This window comes from Salvia hispanica, chromosome 6 (assembly GCF_029641045.1).
Source record: "Salvia hispanica isolate PSC_SH4W2 chromosome 6, Shi_PSC_v1, whole genome shotgun sequence".
Classification (NCBI taxonomy): Eukaryota; Viridiplantae; Streptophyta; class Magnoliopsida; order Lamiales; family Lamiaceae; genus Salvia; species Salvia hispanica.
Window position 1 is genome coordinate 47,161,158 of NC_142697.1, and position 14,685 is coordinate 47,175,842.

The following is a 14,685-nucleotide window of genomic DNA, read 5'->3' on the forward strand; positions in this document are numbered from 1 at the left end:
TTTTGCTATTATGGTACTTAAGATAGTAATAGAGTCATTTTCCGTTTTAGTAAAAGTCAACATATTTTTCCACCTCTACTTTATTCTTTCTTACCTTTTTTCTCTCTTCATCTCTCTACTTTTTTTATTTTTCACTTTATTCTACATTTACTTAACTCACCTAACATGATTTTTCTTAATCTCCGTACTGAAAAGAAACGACACTATTACTATGGAACGGAGGAAGTAGTATTTTGTTGTTGGTTTATTTAAAATATTGGGCCTCTAGAGGCCCGAAGGAATAAATCTTGTTTGCTCAAAGCCCAGAAATTGAAAGATAAAAAAGATAAGTAAAAATTACCCAATTAGATCAAATAAAAAATAGCTATTCATGCAGTTGATATTTTAATTTAATTTCTTATTCGTTATACAAATTATTATTTTGCTGTTATTTATTTTTATATACTGTGCCGTAACTTACTGAATTCGCGACCCAATTCCACAAGAAATTCAAAAAACTTATCAAATCTCGATCGGTTATTTTGTGTGTGTTTTTTTTTTCTAAAAAAATTATTGGAAATTAAAATCTCAAAGCCATAATCTTTTTCGATCTAGAAAATGAAAGTAAGAGGTAGAGATACTGAGAATATATTAATTCTCATTACTGATGTTCTGCGATAGCATGTTGAAATGGTAAATGTGAAGAAACATGATGCATCAATGTGTATACCCAAACTTATAGTCCCTCCACCTCTTAAAAACCGGGACTTCATAAACAACACGAATTTTGCAAAATTAGCAAAAGTATGAGAGAGAAAAGGGAGAAAAAGTGATTTGAATATTTTTAGTGAAGAATGTGACTCACTTTATAACAGGGAAAAGTTGCTACTACAATATAAAAAATATAAACCATAAAATTGATTAAAATAGAACAATGTGACAGTAATGTATTACTATTTGCAACTTTTCTACAATTTTCTTATTCATCGGTGTCAAATGATTTGAGCCCCAAAAGTAATGTTTGCACTAATAAACCAATGACCGAGCAGTCACCAACTTTATGGCGACTGAGTCATATCTTAAATTATTCAGTCATTGCATGAGATAAATAATTTTAAAAATCAACCTTTTTCCCTAACAAACACAACGTTTTCAATTTTCACCTAACAATACATTTTTTTCACCAGTTGCCAAATATGAATGATTGAATTCCACAACCAATTCAAAAAAAAACCCTTCACCCCATATTGCTTGAATCATTTTTTTTGACGTGAGATTTAAGAAAATTCATTTAGCGGGTTACCTAAATAGAATCTGCTCAAGTAACTTGGGACGATGGGAGTATACTTTTTCACAGCTTGCATAAATCAAACAACCAACATCATTGAAGATAATTTAAAATGAGAATAAAGACATTTTCATCAAAATTTGGCAAATTTACAACATTTCTAATGTATGATATGAATCAAGAAAACCAGTAATAAAGCAGGTTTTGAAAGATGCATGCTGCCTCCAAGATCCAGATTTATAACTGCAACCTCTCTTTCTGGAGATGATTTGATGCAATAACAGACATATAATGCTGAAAACAAACTTCGGCAGATACGGTATGATATAAGTTTAAAACGCGTAAAAAATAATCCGTACAGACATATATCATCGTTGGTTTTTCAAAGTCTCAAACGCGAATTCCGCCTAGTTTTTACCTATGTAATGCACCTTATGCAGAGTCCTAGTAGAACACCGTCCATGGCTTAGGCATGTTTCTGGATCTTGCCGTTCTTGATCACCAGCAGCAACCGCACCTGGAGAAAATCAAGAGAAAGCGCGACCAATCAACAACACAGCAATCGCGAAAAATTGTATTACGACATGAAAAGCAGAAAAAGCACTAACATGTAGCCTTATTTACATAAAGTCAGCATTAACTAGCTAAGCAGCCTCAGTTGATGCCGCCCAGCATAGCCGGGACGTCATCAAAGGACCAGAAATCCATTGCGCTTCCACCATCTTGAGCTGCGTCGCCATTAAGGAAAGCTTCGAGTGAGACGTCCCAGTTGCTCTCGGGATATGGTGTCTGAAAGAGCTTCATCTGGGAGTCGAATGCTGATAGATCATCAGAGACAGTGTTCTTCTCATCACTGGGAACGGGATTGGTTTTGGCTTTCTTCGCTTGGCCAGCATCCTCCACAAAGTCAGCTTGTTCACCCTCGAGCACTGTCGACAGCATAGACGAAATCTCTGAAGTTTTTATGCAGTTGTCACCCCAACCGAAGTCTGAGCAATCGATAGAGTTGCTTTCCTGATCAGAGCTGAAGCAAACATTTGATCCATCAGTAGGAGTAAGTGGTTTTAGATTGCTCCCGTCAGCTGTTTGGTAGGTCTCAGGATAGCAGAACTGCTTCATCTGTGGTTTCTCTTCAACGACACCAAATGAATCGAAGTAATCATCATTTAGCATGTTCATGAAATTCAGACTCTCATTCTCATTGGGCTGAACTGCCTCCGGGATTCCCTTAGGAACCTCTTGATGCGAGTTCGCCTTAACAGTACATCTCGAGGCAGCAGGCGGAGCGTCTTCAGGGAAATTCACCTTAGCTTTGTTGCCCCTGATTCTCCGAGCCTCAACATCATAGGCTCGAGCAGCTTCCTCCGCAGTGTTGAATGTACCAAGCCACACGCGAACCCCTTTCCTCGGGTCACGGATCTCAGCCGCCCATTTTCCCCAAGGGCGCTGTCTGATCCCTCTATACTGATTCTTCCTCTTTCGTTTCGAGGATTTCTCAGCCTCCTCCTCAGATTCAACAGCGTCCGTAGGTGTCATACCTTCATAAAAAGCAACAAGAAAAAAAGGAATATGATCAATACTCGCTGTTGACAAATTAGATCCATTATCCAAAGGGTTACAACAAAAATTAAAAGAAAACATATGATTAGTCCAATAAAAAGAGCACATACTTGTTATTTTAGATATTATCTAGGCCAAATTGTATATTTTCTCTCTCTTAGATACAAGTTGGGGGAGAATAAAATTATTCCAAAATTTCCAGCTATTCCTGAGCAATTAATCATTCTAAAAGAACCTCGCTGTAATTTGTCAAACATTAATTCAAACTACACAAATAATCATCACACAAAAGCTAAATTATAAAATATCGGCTTCACAAAAAAGGAATTCGATCAATAATCGCTAGTGACACCGATTCAATAATTAAAACTTATGATTCGATCAGGCCTTCATACATTCATTCATCTAATTCAATCAGAATCATCAAAACAAAAACTAAAATAAACATCAGTCAAAACCACGCAAATACTACCAAAAACACATCATAACTAGAAAGTTCAGCTACCTACCACTGAGCATTTACCACAAATAAATGAAAATAACAAAAAAAAATAAAAAATTCACAACTCCATTCCAGAAATAGCATGCTGACCAACCTAACAACAACAAACATCACCACAAGAAGAAGAAAACTCACCCTCACCTTTCACACCAGAGCTCTTCGGAGCTGAGAAACCGAACGTCTTCTTCGCGCCAATCTCGTCCTCGCCGTCGGAGCGATCCTTGAATTCCTGAAAATCCGCCTCGAAATCATCCTCCAAGTCGACGATCGGCGCAGATCTCGCATGCCTAAAGCGATTGCTCTTCTTCCTGCTCAGACCAGCCACGGCGCTTCCCCAGAGCAAATCCGCCGTCAGCCTCGCCGACGACCGGCTCGCCGGCGCCACGAGATCCGATATGATCGCTCCGCCACACATTGCGAGGGTGCAGTTGTTCCTCGATTCGTCGATTGAATTCTTCCTCGGTTTCGTGAATTGGAAAAATTGGCTTTGATTTTGGTTTTTGGGGGAAATGAAGGTAGAGAGAGAGAGAAAATGGCAGTGGGGTTTAATTTTTTATATGCAGAGGTGCGCAAAAAGAGGCAGGTGAGAAATCGTGAGGAACGAGGTGGTGTCGTTTAGCGATTTGACGATTTTGCCCCTGCCGGAGGGGGAGTAATTATTGTGGAGGGTGTTGTTTTGACGGAAATACCCCTGGGTTGGAGGATTATCTGCTTTAATTAAGCTTAGTTGCGTGTGATTAATTTTGCTAATAATGCATGACAGCATGGAGTGTATTTTGTGAGTCGGGAAAAAAGAAAGAAATGGTAAAACTGGTCCAATTTTATGATTTTGGTCCTATACTTTATTTATTCCGTTCTACTTTAGGAGTTTCGATTTATTATTTTTGGGTGTTCTATTTTAGGAGTTTCGGTTGGAATATTCCATAAATGGTATTAGGCTCCACATCCCACTCACCTTTTTTCACTCAAATTTTATTATAAAACTAATATAAAATAGTAGGACCCATATTCCACCGTCTTTTTTCACCAAATTTTCTTTACATTTCTTAATATCCATGCCGAATTCAACCGGGACTCCTAAAGTGGGACGGAGGGAGTATTTTTAAAATTTTTGCATCCTGAATATTTTAACTCGGATCACAATTGGTCCTACACTAACAATTCCGTCAATTTTTAAACGGTTTTAACTCGATTTTGATGGTTTTAACAGTCCCATTCGGGTTAACAAAATCGCGTTAAAACCGTTTAAAAATTGACGGAATTGTTAGTGTAGGATCAATTGTGATCCGAGTTGAAATTTTGAGGATGCAAAAAATCAAAAGATAAAGTATAAGACCAAAACCATAAAATGGATATATGTCCAGGACCAGTTTTAGCCTTTAGTCATAGAAAAAAATATTGAAATATGATGTATGTAGATGTTATTGAAATGGAAAATTTATTAAAATTTTGTTATATTATGATTTTCTGCTTTTTTTAATTTATTGAGATACTTTAATATGCATTACATCATCCACAATATTCTAGTAGTAACTATTCTATCTGTAACACTGTTCATGTCAAAATAATTTCTTTAATACAATAGTAGTTTAAAATAAATGCCAGTCCTATGCGACCATGTGGGTAAGGGCTGGTGTAATTTTCCATGAAAATTAAAAGGAAATCGGCTTTTATGATTATTTAACAAATTTAAATGTGTTATACTTATTATTTAATTCTTCTTATTGACTTATTGTAATTCTCTCACATTTGGAAATGGAAAATTCAATTGATTAAGTATAATTAATTCTGGATATTTTTCATAGTGTTTAGAGGGCAATCACGTCTTTGTAATTTTAAGATAGATTCTATCTACAAATTTTTTTAATTCAAATTGAAAATTATTTGGTGTAGAATATAGACCGGAGCTGTCATTCATTGAAAGGAGTATCTAAATCTAACTTTCAATCTTATAGAATATTTATCAGGTACAGAAAAAATTACCATTTGATTATTATTTACTTTTATGAATTTCGTCAAGTGAATTAAATTGAATAAAAAAAATACTGTATATATACATACATACAAATATATTAATATTGGGAAAGTGATGTCGTGGGAATGATAAAAATTGGTGACAATTTTATATTTTATTCGTTCACATCTTTGTTTGTTGATTTTTTGTTCTTGTTAATTAATTTAATTTTATATGCTTATTTTATGTTCTCTTTTCTGGTATGACGTTTTAAAAAATAAATATTTTCTTGTATATTTGGAATAAATTAATCTCACATCCGATTTAACATTTATTAATTATAATTACGTTTTTTTATATCAATTAAATTGAAAGTATCTCAGAACATTAATAATTAACTAATTGAGATAATAGAGAATTTAACATAAATTACAAAATAAAGTGAAGATTCTTAGATTTCACATATATTGCCTAACCGATTCGATAGATTCGAATACATCAATTATTAGTCGATGTGATTTTTTCTTATCTTTTCTAGAAAGTACTGGAAAACAACCTAACTTTAATTGACTATTTAGATTAAACTGATAAATCACTTTTAACCACAAATTTTATTTCTTAATCAACCTTTTTACCCTCGTTCATTATGTGGCAGTTGCACGTGGAAGGATTTGGTTGAGTAGACTATAATAATAAATTAATCGTGTTGATAATTTGTGTCAAAATATCTCGTGGACTTAGTGGCTAAATAATAATTTCATGATTTATGACGCACTTTTTTTAAAAATGAAAATCAATCCCTTATAATAAAATTATATAAAAATGATATACGTACATATAAAATAAAAACACTTCGTGGTAGGAGTGCGTTAAAATGACAACATCTTATAAAATAACATCATACCATCATTCCTACCCAATCATTTATACACGTGGACGAATAGTCAGCTGGCATGTGACAATCATAAAAAATGCTTAAGGATAAATTTTCTTGACTAGCAATATTTAATACGCTAGACAATAATTTTTTCTCGACCAGCAATATCCAATACGCTAGACAGCAATAGCATTTATACTATTGCAGTGTAATGTTTATAATATTCCTGGATACGTGGTGTCACAGTGTCACTTTAAGAGGGGTTGTCATTTTAACACGAACCTATAATGAGATTTTGTATTCGCATGATTATAAATATGATTTTAGTGTTAAAATTGGATTAGACTGTCAACTGCCCCCACTTAAAAGCTCCAAAGGCCAAATGTTGCTTGATCGTTACCGATATGGCTGTAATACTCATAGAGGGTACTAAACCATTTAATTAGTGATTTTTTATATCACCACTAAGCATATAATAATGGTAATTTTCTAGATAACATTCATATTAATGTGTGCCAAATATATAGGATAAAATATACAAGATGATGAATAATATTGGTTTCTTGTAGATATGTGTCCTGCTTTTAGTTCAAGTTGGCTAATCAATAATTGTTTTGTCCTTCAATTGTACAACTGGTTGGATAAGTGCATCAATAAAAAATATTATACCCACCATTCTTCACCGGGAAGAAAGCACAAAAAACTACTCATAAATAAAACAAAAAAGAGGTCCACTATGTCCCACACACAATTATCAGTTATAAATAAAATAAAATAAAATAAAACAATTTCAAGTTTATATAGTATATGTCGACTTATAAACTCTAATGTCACTAGTTCCATTTTAGTAGTAGTTTTTTTTTTGTACTCAACATGTTTCCTATTTGATTGAGTCTTCCAGTATGAGACTCGGGGAAGTCGAGTCAAGCTATTATTACTGTGGAGCATATAGAGTTCATATTTTATTGACTTTTTCTTCACAAAATTAAATATTTTAAAAATATCATTGGTCAAATGTGAGACATCTATTAGAGACGGAAAATGAGTATTAATTTGGACGAAAATAAAAATAAAATATACACCATATTATTTGAAGTGATATTGAATGATTAGAAAATGTTATTACCATGAAACACATGGCAAGTCAGTTTAGCTAAGAAATAGATGGTTAATCTTTGATCAAATAGAGCGGTAGCAATTATTCGGCAGTAATAAATGTAAACTAACTCTATATATTGTATAAACTTCAAACTCCTCAGCACAGTTAAAACAATTTAAAATATCAAGATTTTGATGTTAATACAGCGTCCACAGTTGATACTGTGTTGACATTTTTTGTTGCAATTGTTTTGTCATCTATTGACATTTTCTCACGGTCCAACTCATAGTTTAGAGTTTGTAAAATATTTAGATATTGCATATCGTAAAAAAACACAAGTAGTACAAAATGAACTTTTACTTGTCAATCTAGGGCCTCAAGTTTGCCATCTTGGATCAGTTTTTGACCACAATGGACGCCGAGACAAATGAAGAAGATGCATAATGCGCAGTAAAATCCACGGTCTTCATGTTGATCCTCACCACAAACGTTGCAACGGCGTTTCGTAGTGAGAATTTGATATGTCAGCGCGTGGCAGTGAGCTCCGCCGGCCGTATATCTTTGGCCAAACTTGATTTTTCTCCACCGGCCAGTCGTAGTCAACAAGCACCCCGGGTGAAAGGACACGTCGCAGCTGCGGCAGCGATACATCCAGCTCCTGGGATTCATTATCGTTTCGCAGCCATCGCAGTAGAATTCACCAGGACGGTTTAGAGTTGCGTCGTGCATCAGAAGCAGCGGGTGGCGCTTGTCCCATCGACAGCTGGCAGATGAGGTGGGCAGCCCCGCGCATCTGAGGTGCACGACGAAATCGCAGGCGCTGCACGCATAGCTGCTCCTGATTCCGCATATGAAGTGTTCACAGTCAGCGTCGCACTCGGTTGGAGTTGGACCTCGTCTGTCGAGATCCTGTAGCGATAGGAGGTTGAGGGGGTGTGGAGGGTGAGCGGCGTGATATATGGTTTCCGGCATTGAAGCGCACTTTATATCTACTCTGAATCTACTACATTTTGCGCAAGTATAGTATAAACCATTAGTATAAATGAAGCAGACGCTGCAAAATGTCTCCTTCCATGGTGTATGTTTGTCGCCGGATCGAAGGACAAGGTTGTGATCATGTCTGTGGAGGAGAGGGAGAGAGGGGAGCTGAGTTGGCAAGCGGAAGCACGCCAAGTGGAGATAGTATTTGCATGATCTGATGCTACATCTCATGTATTTACTACCTGAAAATGAAGAAGAAGACGAAGATGATGTTTGTTTCAGACGTATCGGAGTAATGCACCCATCACATATTAACTCTGATTTTCTACAAGAGTAGTCTTCCTCATCATCATCGTCATCACCATTTTCTTCTTCTTGAAATGATGATGATGATGAGGATACTAATCTGAGTTTGTGATGGTGGAACTTATAATCAACATCATCTTGATGATCAAGGATGAGTGAATTTGTTGTATGTGTATCAACTCCTTGTCTCCTTAGAAAAGCTCCAATTAGGTCCTCTCCCACAGCCCCCTCACTTATTGGAAACTGCATAATCCCTTTCTCTCTGCATTCAATGCAAAAAAAAAAAAAAAAAACACATTTCAACATGTGGAGTACTATAAAGCAACAATTTGTTTTGATGATGTAATATAAAAATATACTCCCTCCGTCCCTGAAAATTTGTCACATATTTCCTTTTTCTACCGTCCCTAAAAATTTGTCAACTTTCACTTTTACCATTTTTGGTAGTGGATCCCATATTCCACTAACTCATTCCCACTCACATTTTATTATAAAACTAATATATAAAAGTAGGACCCATATGCCACGAACTTTTCCAACTCACTTTCTATTACATTTCTTAAAATCCGTGCCTGGTCAAATGGTGCCAAATATTGGGGACAGAGGGAGTACAATACCTTGTGGTGGGGATATATTTGGTGAAGGCGCAGGTGAGATGGACAGCATAGCTGCAAAGCTCACAATGATATATCCAATATTTGGACGTTAAAAATTTTCTGCACACCTCACAACGGTAGTTATACTTGAGATATTGAGGAGGGACATGGAAAGAGAGAGAGAGGGAGTGATGGTGGTCTTCCCTTCGAACGGTACGAGGCAAGGAAGCACACCTCTCATGGATCCAATACTGACAATCAACATCAAGGCATGTGTAGGACGAACATGAGCTCCCTATGGTTCCGCAAGCATCGCACTTGAATGCACAGCTCTTCCTCAACAGCTTCAATTCATGGCTGGGGTGACTCGGATGATGTATGATGCTGCGCTCCTCATCTTCGGCTGCACACATCATGTCGCTTCCCTGCCCGCACCTGATATGCGCCTTGAACGTGCATTCTGTGCTCGTACATCTGTACAGGATGCGTCGTAAATCGTCCTGGCAGATAGAGCAGCGCGTTTCCCGATCCCGAGGGGAGGAGAATTGCTGAGTGAGTGTGTGTTGAGGGTGCATTGCGTGTGTGATCTTCCTCGGCGCCTCTGCGCAGTCTTCATGTAGTATCACATCATCCAAGCATTCCTGGCTGCATCTATAACCTCTCTCTCCTCTTCTAAATGTCCCAGTACAACCATCGCAATTGTAATATCTACCAATCACCACCAGAGAAAGTGGATGCTCGTTGTGCCAATGATTAAGCATCTTTCTCTCCTCCTCCTCCTTCTCTTCTAGCTCATTTTCTACTTTTCCACTCATATTGTGTGTGTGTGTGTTTTCTTTGTTACTTCTTGTGTTTGTATATCAAAACTTATATAGACTATTTCTTAGTACTATCTTTTCAATACTGAATTGCACAAAACTTCTAATCTCAGCAAAGTATATATCAAAGTAGCAACTCTTCTTTTTCTTTTCCAATATAATTATATTTTTCTAACGTCTAATATAACTTCGTATGATTACTATTTCTGTCTTTGTCTTTTGCTTTCCCTTTGTCGTGTCTTTATCTTTTGCTTTTGGCTTTGAATTCAGCTCTAAAATTTTTCGCGTTACTTACTGCTATCATTGCGCATTTATATACAAATTGTGTTGGATTAACCATCATTGCTCATATTAATAACTTTTAGTGTGGTATATATGATGAAGATTAATACGTCCTGAGTCTGAAAATATACATACACAGTAGTATTTATTTGGATTGATGTTCAATCACTAACCAATTCATGTAGTATCTTTTTTTTAAAAAAACTGAAAAAGTGTCCTCTCTACTAGGAGTATGTAAAAATCTTTCCATGTAACACACAAAACAACACACATCTCCTAAAATCCCGTGTCATCACAGAAGTGTGACATCTGCCTCGGGACGGAGTAAGTATTTCCAAAAATCAGAGAACCAACAGTTGAAACAAATGAAAAAGTTGCATAACGCACAGTAAAATCCAGGCCTCTCATGCTTATCCTCACCACACGTGTTGCATTTGCGTTTTGTAGTGAGAAGTTGATAGGTGAGTGTGTGGCGGTGAGCTCCGGCGATCACATATTTTTGACCAATCTTGATGTTTCTATACTCGCCGCATGTAGTTTTGAGGCAGTCCGGGTGGAAGGATACATCGCAGCTGCGGCAGTGATACATCCAACTCCTGGGATTCATTTGCTGCTCGCATTGATCGCAGTAGAAATCACCAGGGCGGTTACGAGTGGCGTCGTGCGTCAGATGGAGCTGGTGGTGCTTGTCCCATCTACGACTGGTGGCTGATTCCGGCAGCCCTGCGCATTTGAGGTGCACCGTGAAATCACAGCTTCTGCATTTGTATGGTGCTCTGTTAAGAACCGGACTTGAATCACACCCAGCATCGCATTTGAAGTAAGCTAAGCTACGAGCATCGTCTCTGGAGAGAAGGTCGAGGAGATGGTTCGGGTGATGAGCTGCGTGATATATGGTGTCCGGCATTGAAGCGCACTTTATATCTACTCTGAAGCCATCACATTTTGTACAAACATAATACAGACCATTCGTATATTCATGACAGACGTTGCATCGTTGCCGATTCCATGGTATACGATTGTCACCGGATTGAAGTTGGAGGCTGTGATCATGTCTGTGGAGGAGAGGAAGAAAGGAGATCTGAGTTGGCAAGCGGAAGCACGCCAAGTGAAGATAGTATTTGCATGAGCTGATGCTACATCTCATGTAGTAGTAATCTTTACTACTACTCGAAGAAGTCAGAAATATCGGAGTAATGCACCCATCACATATTAACTCCGATTTTCTACTAGAGTAGTCTTCCTCATCATCATCGTCATCACCATTTTCTTCTTTTTCTTCTTGAAATGATGATGATGAGGAGGAGACTAATCTGAGTTTGTGATGGTGGAACTCATAATCAACATCATCTTGATGAGGGATGGGTGGTTGTGTATATGCTTCAACTCCTTGTCTCCTTACAAAAGCTCCAATTAGATCCTCACTCACATCGTTTATTGCAACTGGAAACTCCAAAATCCAACCATTCTTTCCTCTGCAACCAACAAATATGAAGCATAAATTTATTAACAGCTAAGGCTAAGTAATTTTATTCATTAATGTGACATTCGTTTACGAAAATATTGCTGGATTCACACAATCTGCGTTATGTTATGATGAAGTAAATTCAATACTACCTCTGACCCACAATCTGGGCACGAGTTTTAAGAAATGTAAAGAATAGTGAATTGAATAAGTTAGTGGACTATGTGCCCCACTTATATATATATATATATAGATGTATTCGTAGTTTTATAATAAAATGTTAGTGGAATAAGCTGGTGGAATGTGAGGCCTACTTAGTAAAAGTGAAATGTGACTCTTATTGTACGAACCTATATGATAAAATGTGGAGTAAGTCTTATTGTAGGACGGAGGCAGTATGTACGTACCTAGTGTAGTGGGGCAATTTCTTGAAGGCACACTTGAGATGGACAACATATCTGCAAAGCTCGCAATGATATATCCAGTACGTGGGCATAAAATATTTGCTACATACATCACACTTATAGTTAAATCTGATATACTCGAGAGGGACACAAAAAGAGAGGGAGAGATTGTGATCGTGGTCTTCCCTTTCGATGGTTTGAGGCAAGGAAGCACATCTCTCATGGATCCAGTATTGACAAGCATCTGCGGTGCATGTGTAGGAACTCTCTTTGCTTGTGGTTCCGCAAGCATTGCACTTGAAGGAACAATCCCTTCTCAACAACTTCAGTTCATGTTTGGGGTGACTCGGATGGCTTATCTTCATTCTTCTGTCATCCTCATCCTCATAATCATAAGAGGCTGCATCCTTCACCGCGCATCCATAGTGCAACACAAACTTACATCCTTCGCTCGTACATCTGTACAACATTCCATTTGTATAAATTCGATAAGTTCTGCAGATTGAACAAGTCATGTAAACTTTGGTCCATTCTTGACTGAGCGTGTGTTGTGGGTGCAGTGCGTGTCTCATCTTTTGCGGAAGTTCCGCACATTCTTCATGTAACAAGCCTGAGTTCCAACATTTCCTGCTGCATTCATACACTTGGTCTCCACTACTAATAGGCCTGTGACAACCTCTACATGCACCTCTTCTACAACTTTCCACCAAAGTAAGCGGATGCTCGTGGCTACCATGCTCAACCATTTTTCTCTTCCCCTCCTTCTCCTCCTTTTCTTTGACGATTGCCTCCAGCTGGTGGCTCGGGTTGCTCGTATCATTCTCCCTCATCATTATGTCTTCTTCTTGTTCTGTAGAAATACATGTAAATAATGTTGTTACCTTCTAGCTATCAAACATTCCCAACAAGAAAATAGCTCATGAACACGGATGTACATTAATGCACCGTTTCTAGCATGTTATGTTCCTCCGTCCACGGAAAATAGCTCATGAACACAGATTTTAATTTTAAATTGGTAAAGTAAAAGAGAAATATAAAAAAAAAAATGCTAAAGTTTCTTATTGTCGTACACATGAATAAACTTCTTATTGAAATTCTCAACTTATAGAACAAGAAAATCGAATAATGAGTAAACAATTTTATAGAGGTTCGATTCAAGCTTATTTTGGGCCTATCTCATCTTATATTAATCAGAACCTTTGTCCTAGCGGCAAGGAGCTTAGACATTATTGTATGTCCCTCTTGACTTCCGTTGTAATTTCCTCCTTCATATGGGAGTTATAAAATCTTTAATCTATACGGTGTACAAAAAAGAGTGTGAAATAAGAAACTTATGGTCGAATGAAGTTTGAGATTGATTTAAACTATCCTACTCTTATTATACAATAATCTGTTAAAAAATTCACTTTAATTTAAAATTGTACCCTTTAATTTGTATTCTCTCTCAGAAAACTTACCATTATCAATGTCATGTCATTAACTAACATAACAACAATACAACATAGTCATTTCTTAATTTTCTCATAAAACACACTACCTACTAGTAACTTTTATTTAATCCCATGTAGCAAGTGTGCATTGGATGGATGAAGTATTATTTACATAATTTTCCGACACTTATCATTTATAATCAAAACTAAAATTACTTATAACTAAGATTAGAATATGTTGTAATAAACTATATAGTTTGATAAAGGGAGATTGAAAAAAAATACCTTCCGGTAACCGGACCGAAGGTGAACCCGAGATAGGTGTATGCGCACTAGTGAAGACGTACAAGTCCGGAATGGCCGTCCCTGTAGAGACTCTATACTTAGTCACAACAAAACGCTCAAAAACTTAGAAGTGATGGTTCTCAAAAAGAAAACTCTAATGTAGAGAGTGTTTTTAGTGTATGAATATGTGGAGAAGAGGGTGGTATTTATAAGGTTGTAGGGGAATATCTTGCTAGGGGCTAGTAAAACAATCCATTCACATTTAGCTAAGGGTAACGTGGTCTTTTGGAATGAGACATTATTTTCCCGCGAGTCTTTTCGGGATTTCCTACTCGACAAAATTTATGTGCGGAACATAAAATTTGTCAAGTAAAGTGGGACGAATGAAGTAATTTTAAAAAAGGTATAAACTTGAGAAAGAAATATTCTTCATAGATGTGTTTGATTTCTGATTATTTGTTGGAATGTATGACGTTTTCACTCTTCATTGGAACAAGCAAACTTCCTATATGAGGAAAGAATATAATGTTGAACAAGCACAACTTCATTTACTCAAAGAATCTCATTTCTTCTTTATCTTTCCCTTTTGCTTTTTCTCAAGTGGATGTAAGAGTTAAATTTTGAGCAATTGCATTTGAAAAAAAAACAAGCTACAATCGTAATTAAATCAATTTTAAGTTCAAACATTTTTGTGATATCAAAGAATGAATTTGAAATTAAAGACTCCAATTCCAAACGCATACCCTTCTCTCACCCCTGATATTTTACTTTCATTATATTTGCATTGCCTATTAATTTATGAATTTCTTTCAAAATCCTTCTAATGGATGTATTGGGAATTAGTAATTACTATCAGTAT

General features: G+C 36.7%; 3 protein-coding genes across 4 annotated transcripts; all 3 read right to left on the minus strand.

The window, feature by feature from the left end:
- Positions 1-1,562: 1,562 nt before the first annotated feature.
- LOC125205647 (ethylene-responsive transcription factor RAP2-2-like) lies at positions 1,563-3,873 on the minus strand. Of its 2 annotated transcripts, none has more exons than XM_048104707.2 (3): positions 3,471-3,873; positions 1,876-2,805; positions 1,563-1,784 (listed from the first exon to the last, which is right to left on the minus strand). In XM_048104707.2, the coding sequence occupies exons 1-2, from the start codon at positions 3,742-3,744 to the stop codon at positions 1,922-1,924; spliced, it is 1,158 nt and encodes a 385-aa protein (XP_047960664.1). In that variant the 5' UTR covers positions 3,745-3,873; the 3' UTR covers positions 1,563-1,784; positions 1,876-1,921. The 2 variants fall into 2 exon arrangements, with proteins under 2 accessions (XP_047960664.1, XP_047960663.1); XM_048104706.2 differs by having other exon boundaries at positions 3,465-3,873.
- Positions 3,874-7,424: 3,551 nt separating this feature from the next.
- Positions 7,425-9,957, minus strand: LOC125207008 (uncharacterized). Its single transcript, XM_089061670.1, has 2 exons — positions 9,159-9,957; positions 7,425-8,800 (listed from the first exon to the last, which is right to left on the minus strand). The coding sequence occupies exons 1-2, from the start codon at positions 9,955-9,957 to the stop codon at positions 7,623-7,625; spliced, it is 1,977 nt and encodes a 658-aa protein (XP_088917796.1). The 3' UTR covers positions 7,425-7,622.
- A 425-nt stretch (positions 9,958-10,382) lies between these two features.
- On the minus strand, positions 10,383-13,990 carry LOC125203906 (uncharacterized). The gene is made up of 3 exons (XM_048102417.2): positions 13,827-13,990; positions 12,115-12,961; positions 10,383-11,717 (listed from the first exon to the last, which is right to left on the minus strand). The coding sequence occupies exons 2-3, from the start codon at positions 12,942-12,944 to the stop codon at positions 10,535-10,537; spliced, it is 2,013 nt and encodes a 670-aa protein (XP_047958374.2). The 5' UTR covers positions 12,945-12,961; positions 13,827-13,990; the 3' UTR covers positions 10,383-10,534.
- Positions 13,991-14,685: the final 695 nt, after the last annotated feature.

What these genes read in the sequence shown, in the direction of transcription:
- LOC125203906 (XM_048102417.2), bottom strand. Translation starts at nt 12,944, where the DNA reads ATGATGAGGGAGAATGATACGAGCAACCCGAGCCACCAGCTGGAGGCA. An exon ending in AAATTGCCCCACTACACTAG is followed by an intron (nt 11,718 to 12,114) that starts GTACGTACATAC and finishes TGTTGGTTGCAG; the next exon opens with AGGAAAGAATGGTTGGATTT.
- LOC125205647 (XM_048104706.2), bottom strand. Translation starts at nt 3,744, where the DNA reads ATGTGTGGCGGAGCGATCATATCGGATCTCGTGGCGCCGGCGAGCCGG. An exon ending in CTCTGGTGTGAAAGGTGAGG is followed by an intron (nt 2,806 to 3,464) that starts GTGAGTTTTCTT and finishes CTTTTTATGAAG; the next exon opens with GTATGACACCTACGGACGCT.
- LOC125207008 (XM_089061670.1), bottom strand. Translation starts at nt 9,957, where the DNA reads ATGAGTGGAAAAGTAGAAAATGAGCTAGAAGAGAAGGAGGAGGAGGAG. An exon ending in TATCCCCACCACAAGGTATT is followed by an intron (nt 8,801 to 9,158) that starts GTACTCCCTCTG and finishes GCAGAGAGAAAG; the next exon opens with GGATTATGCAGTTTCCAATA.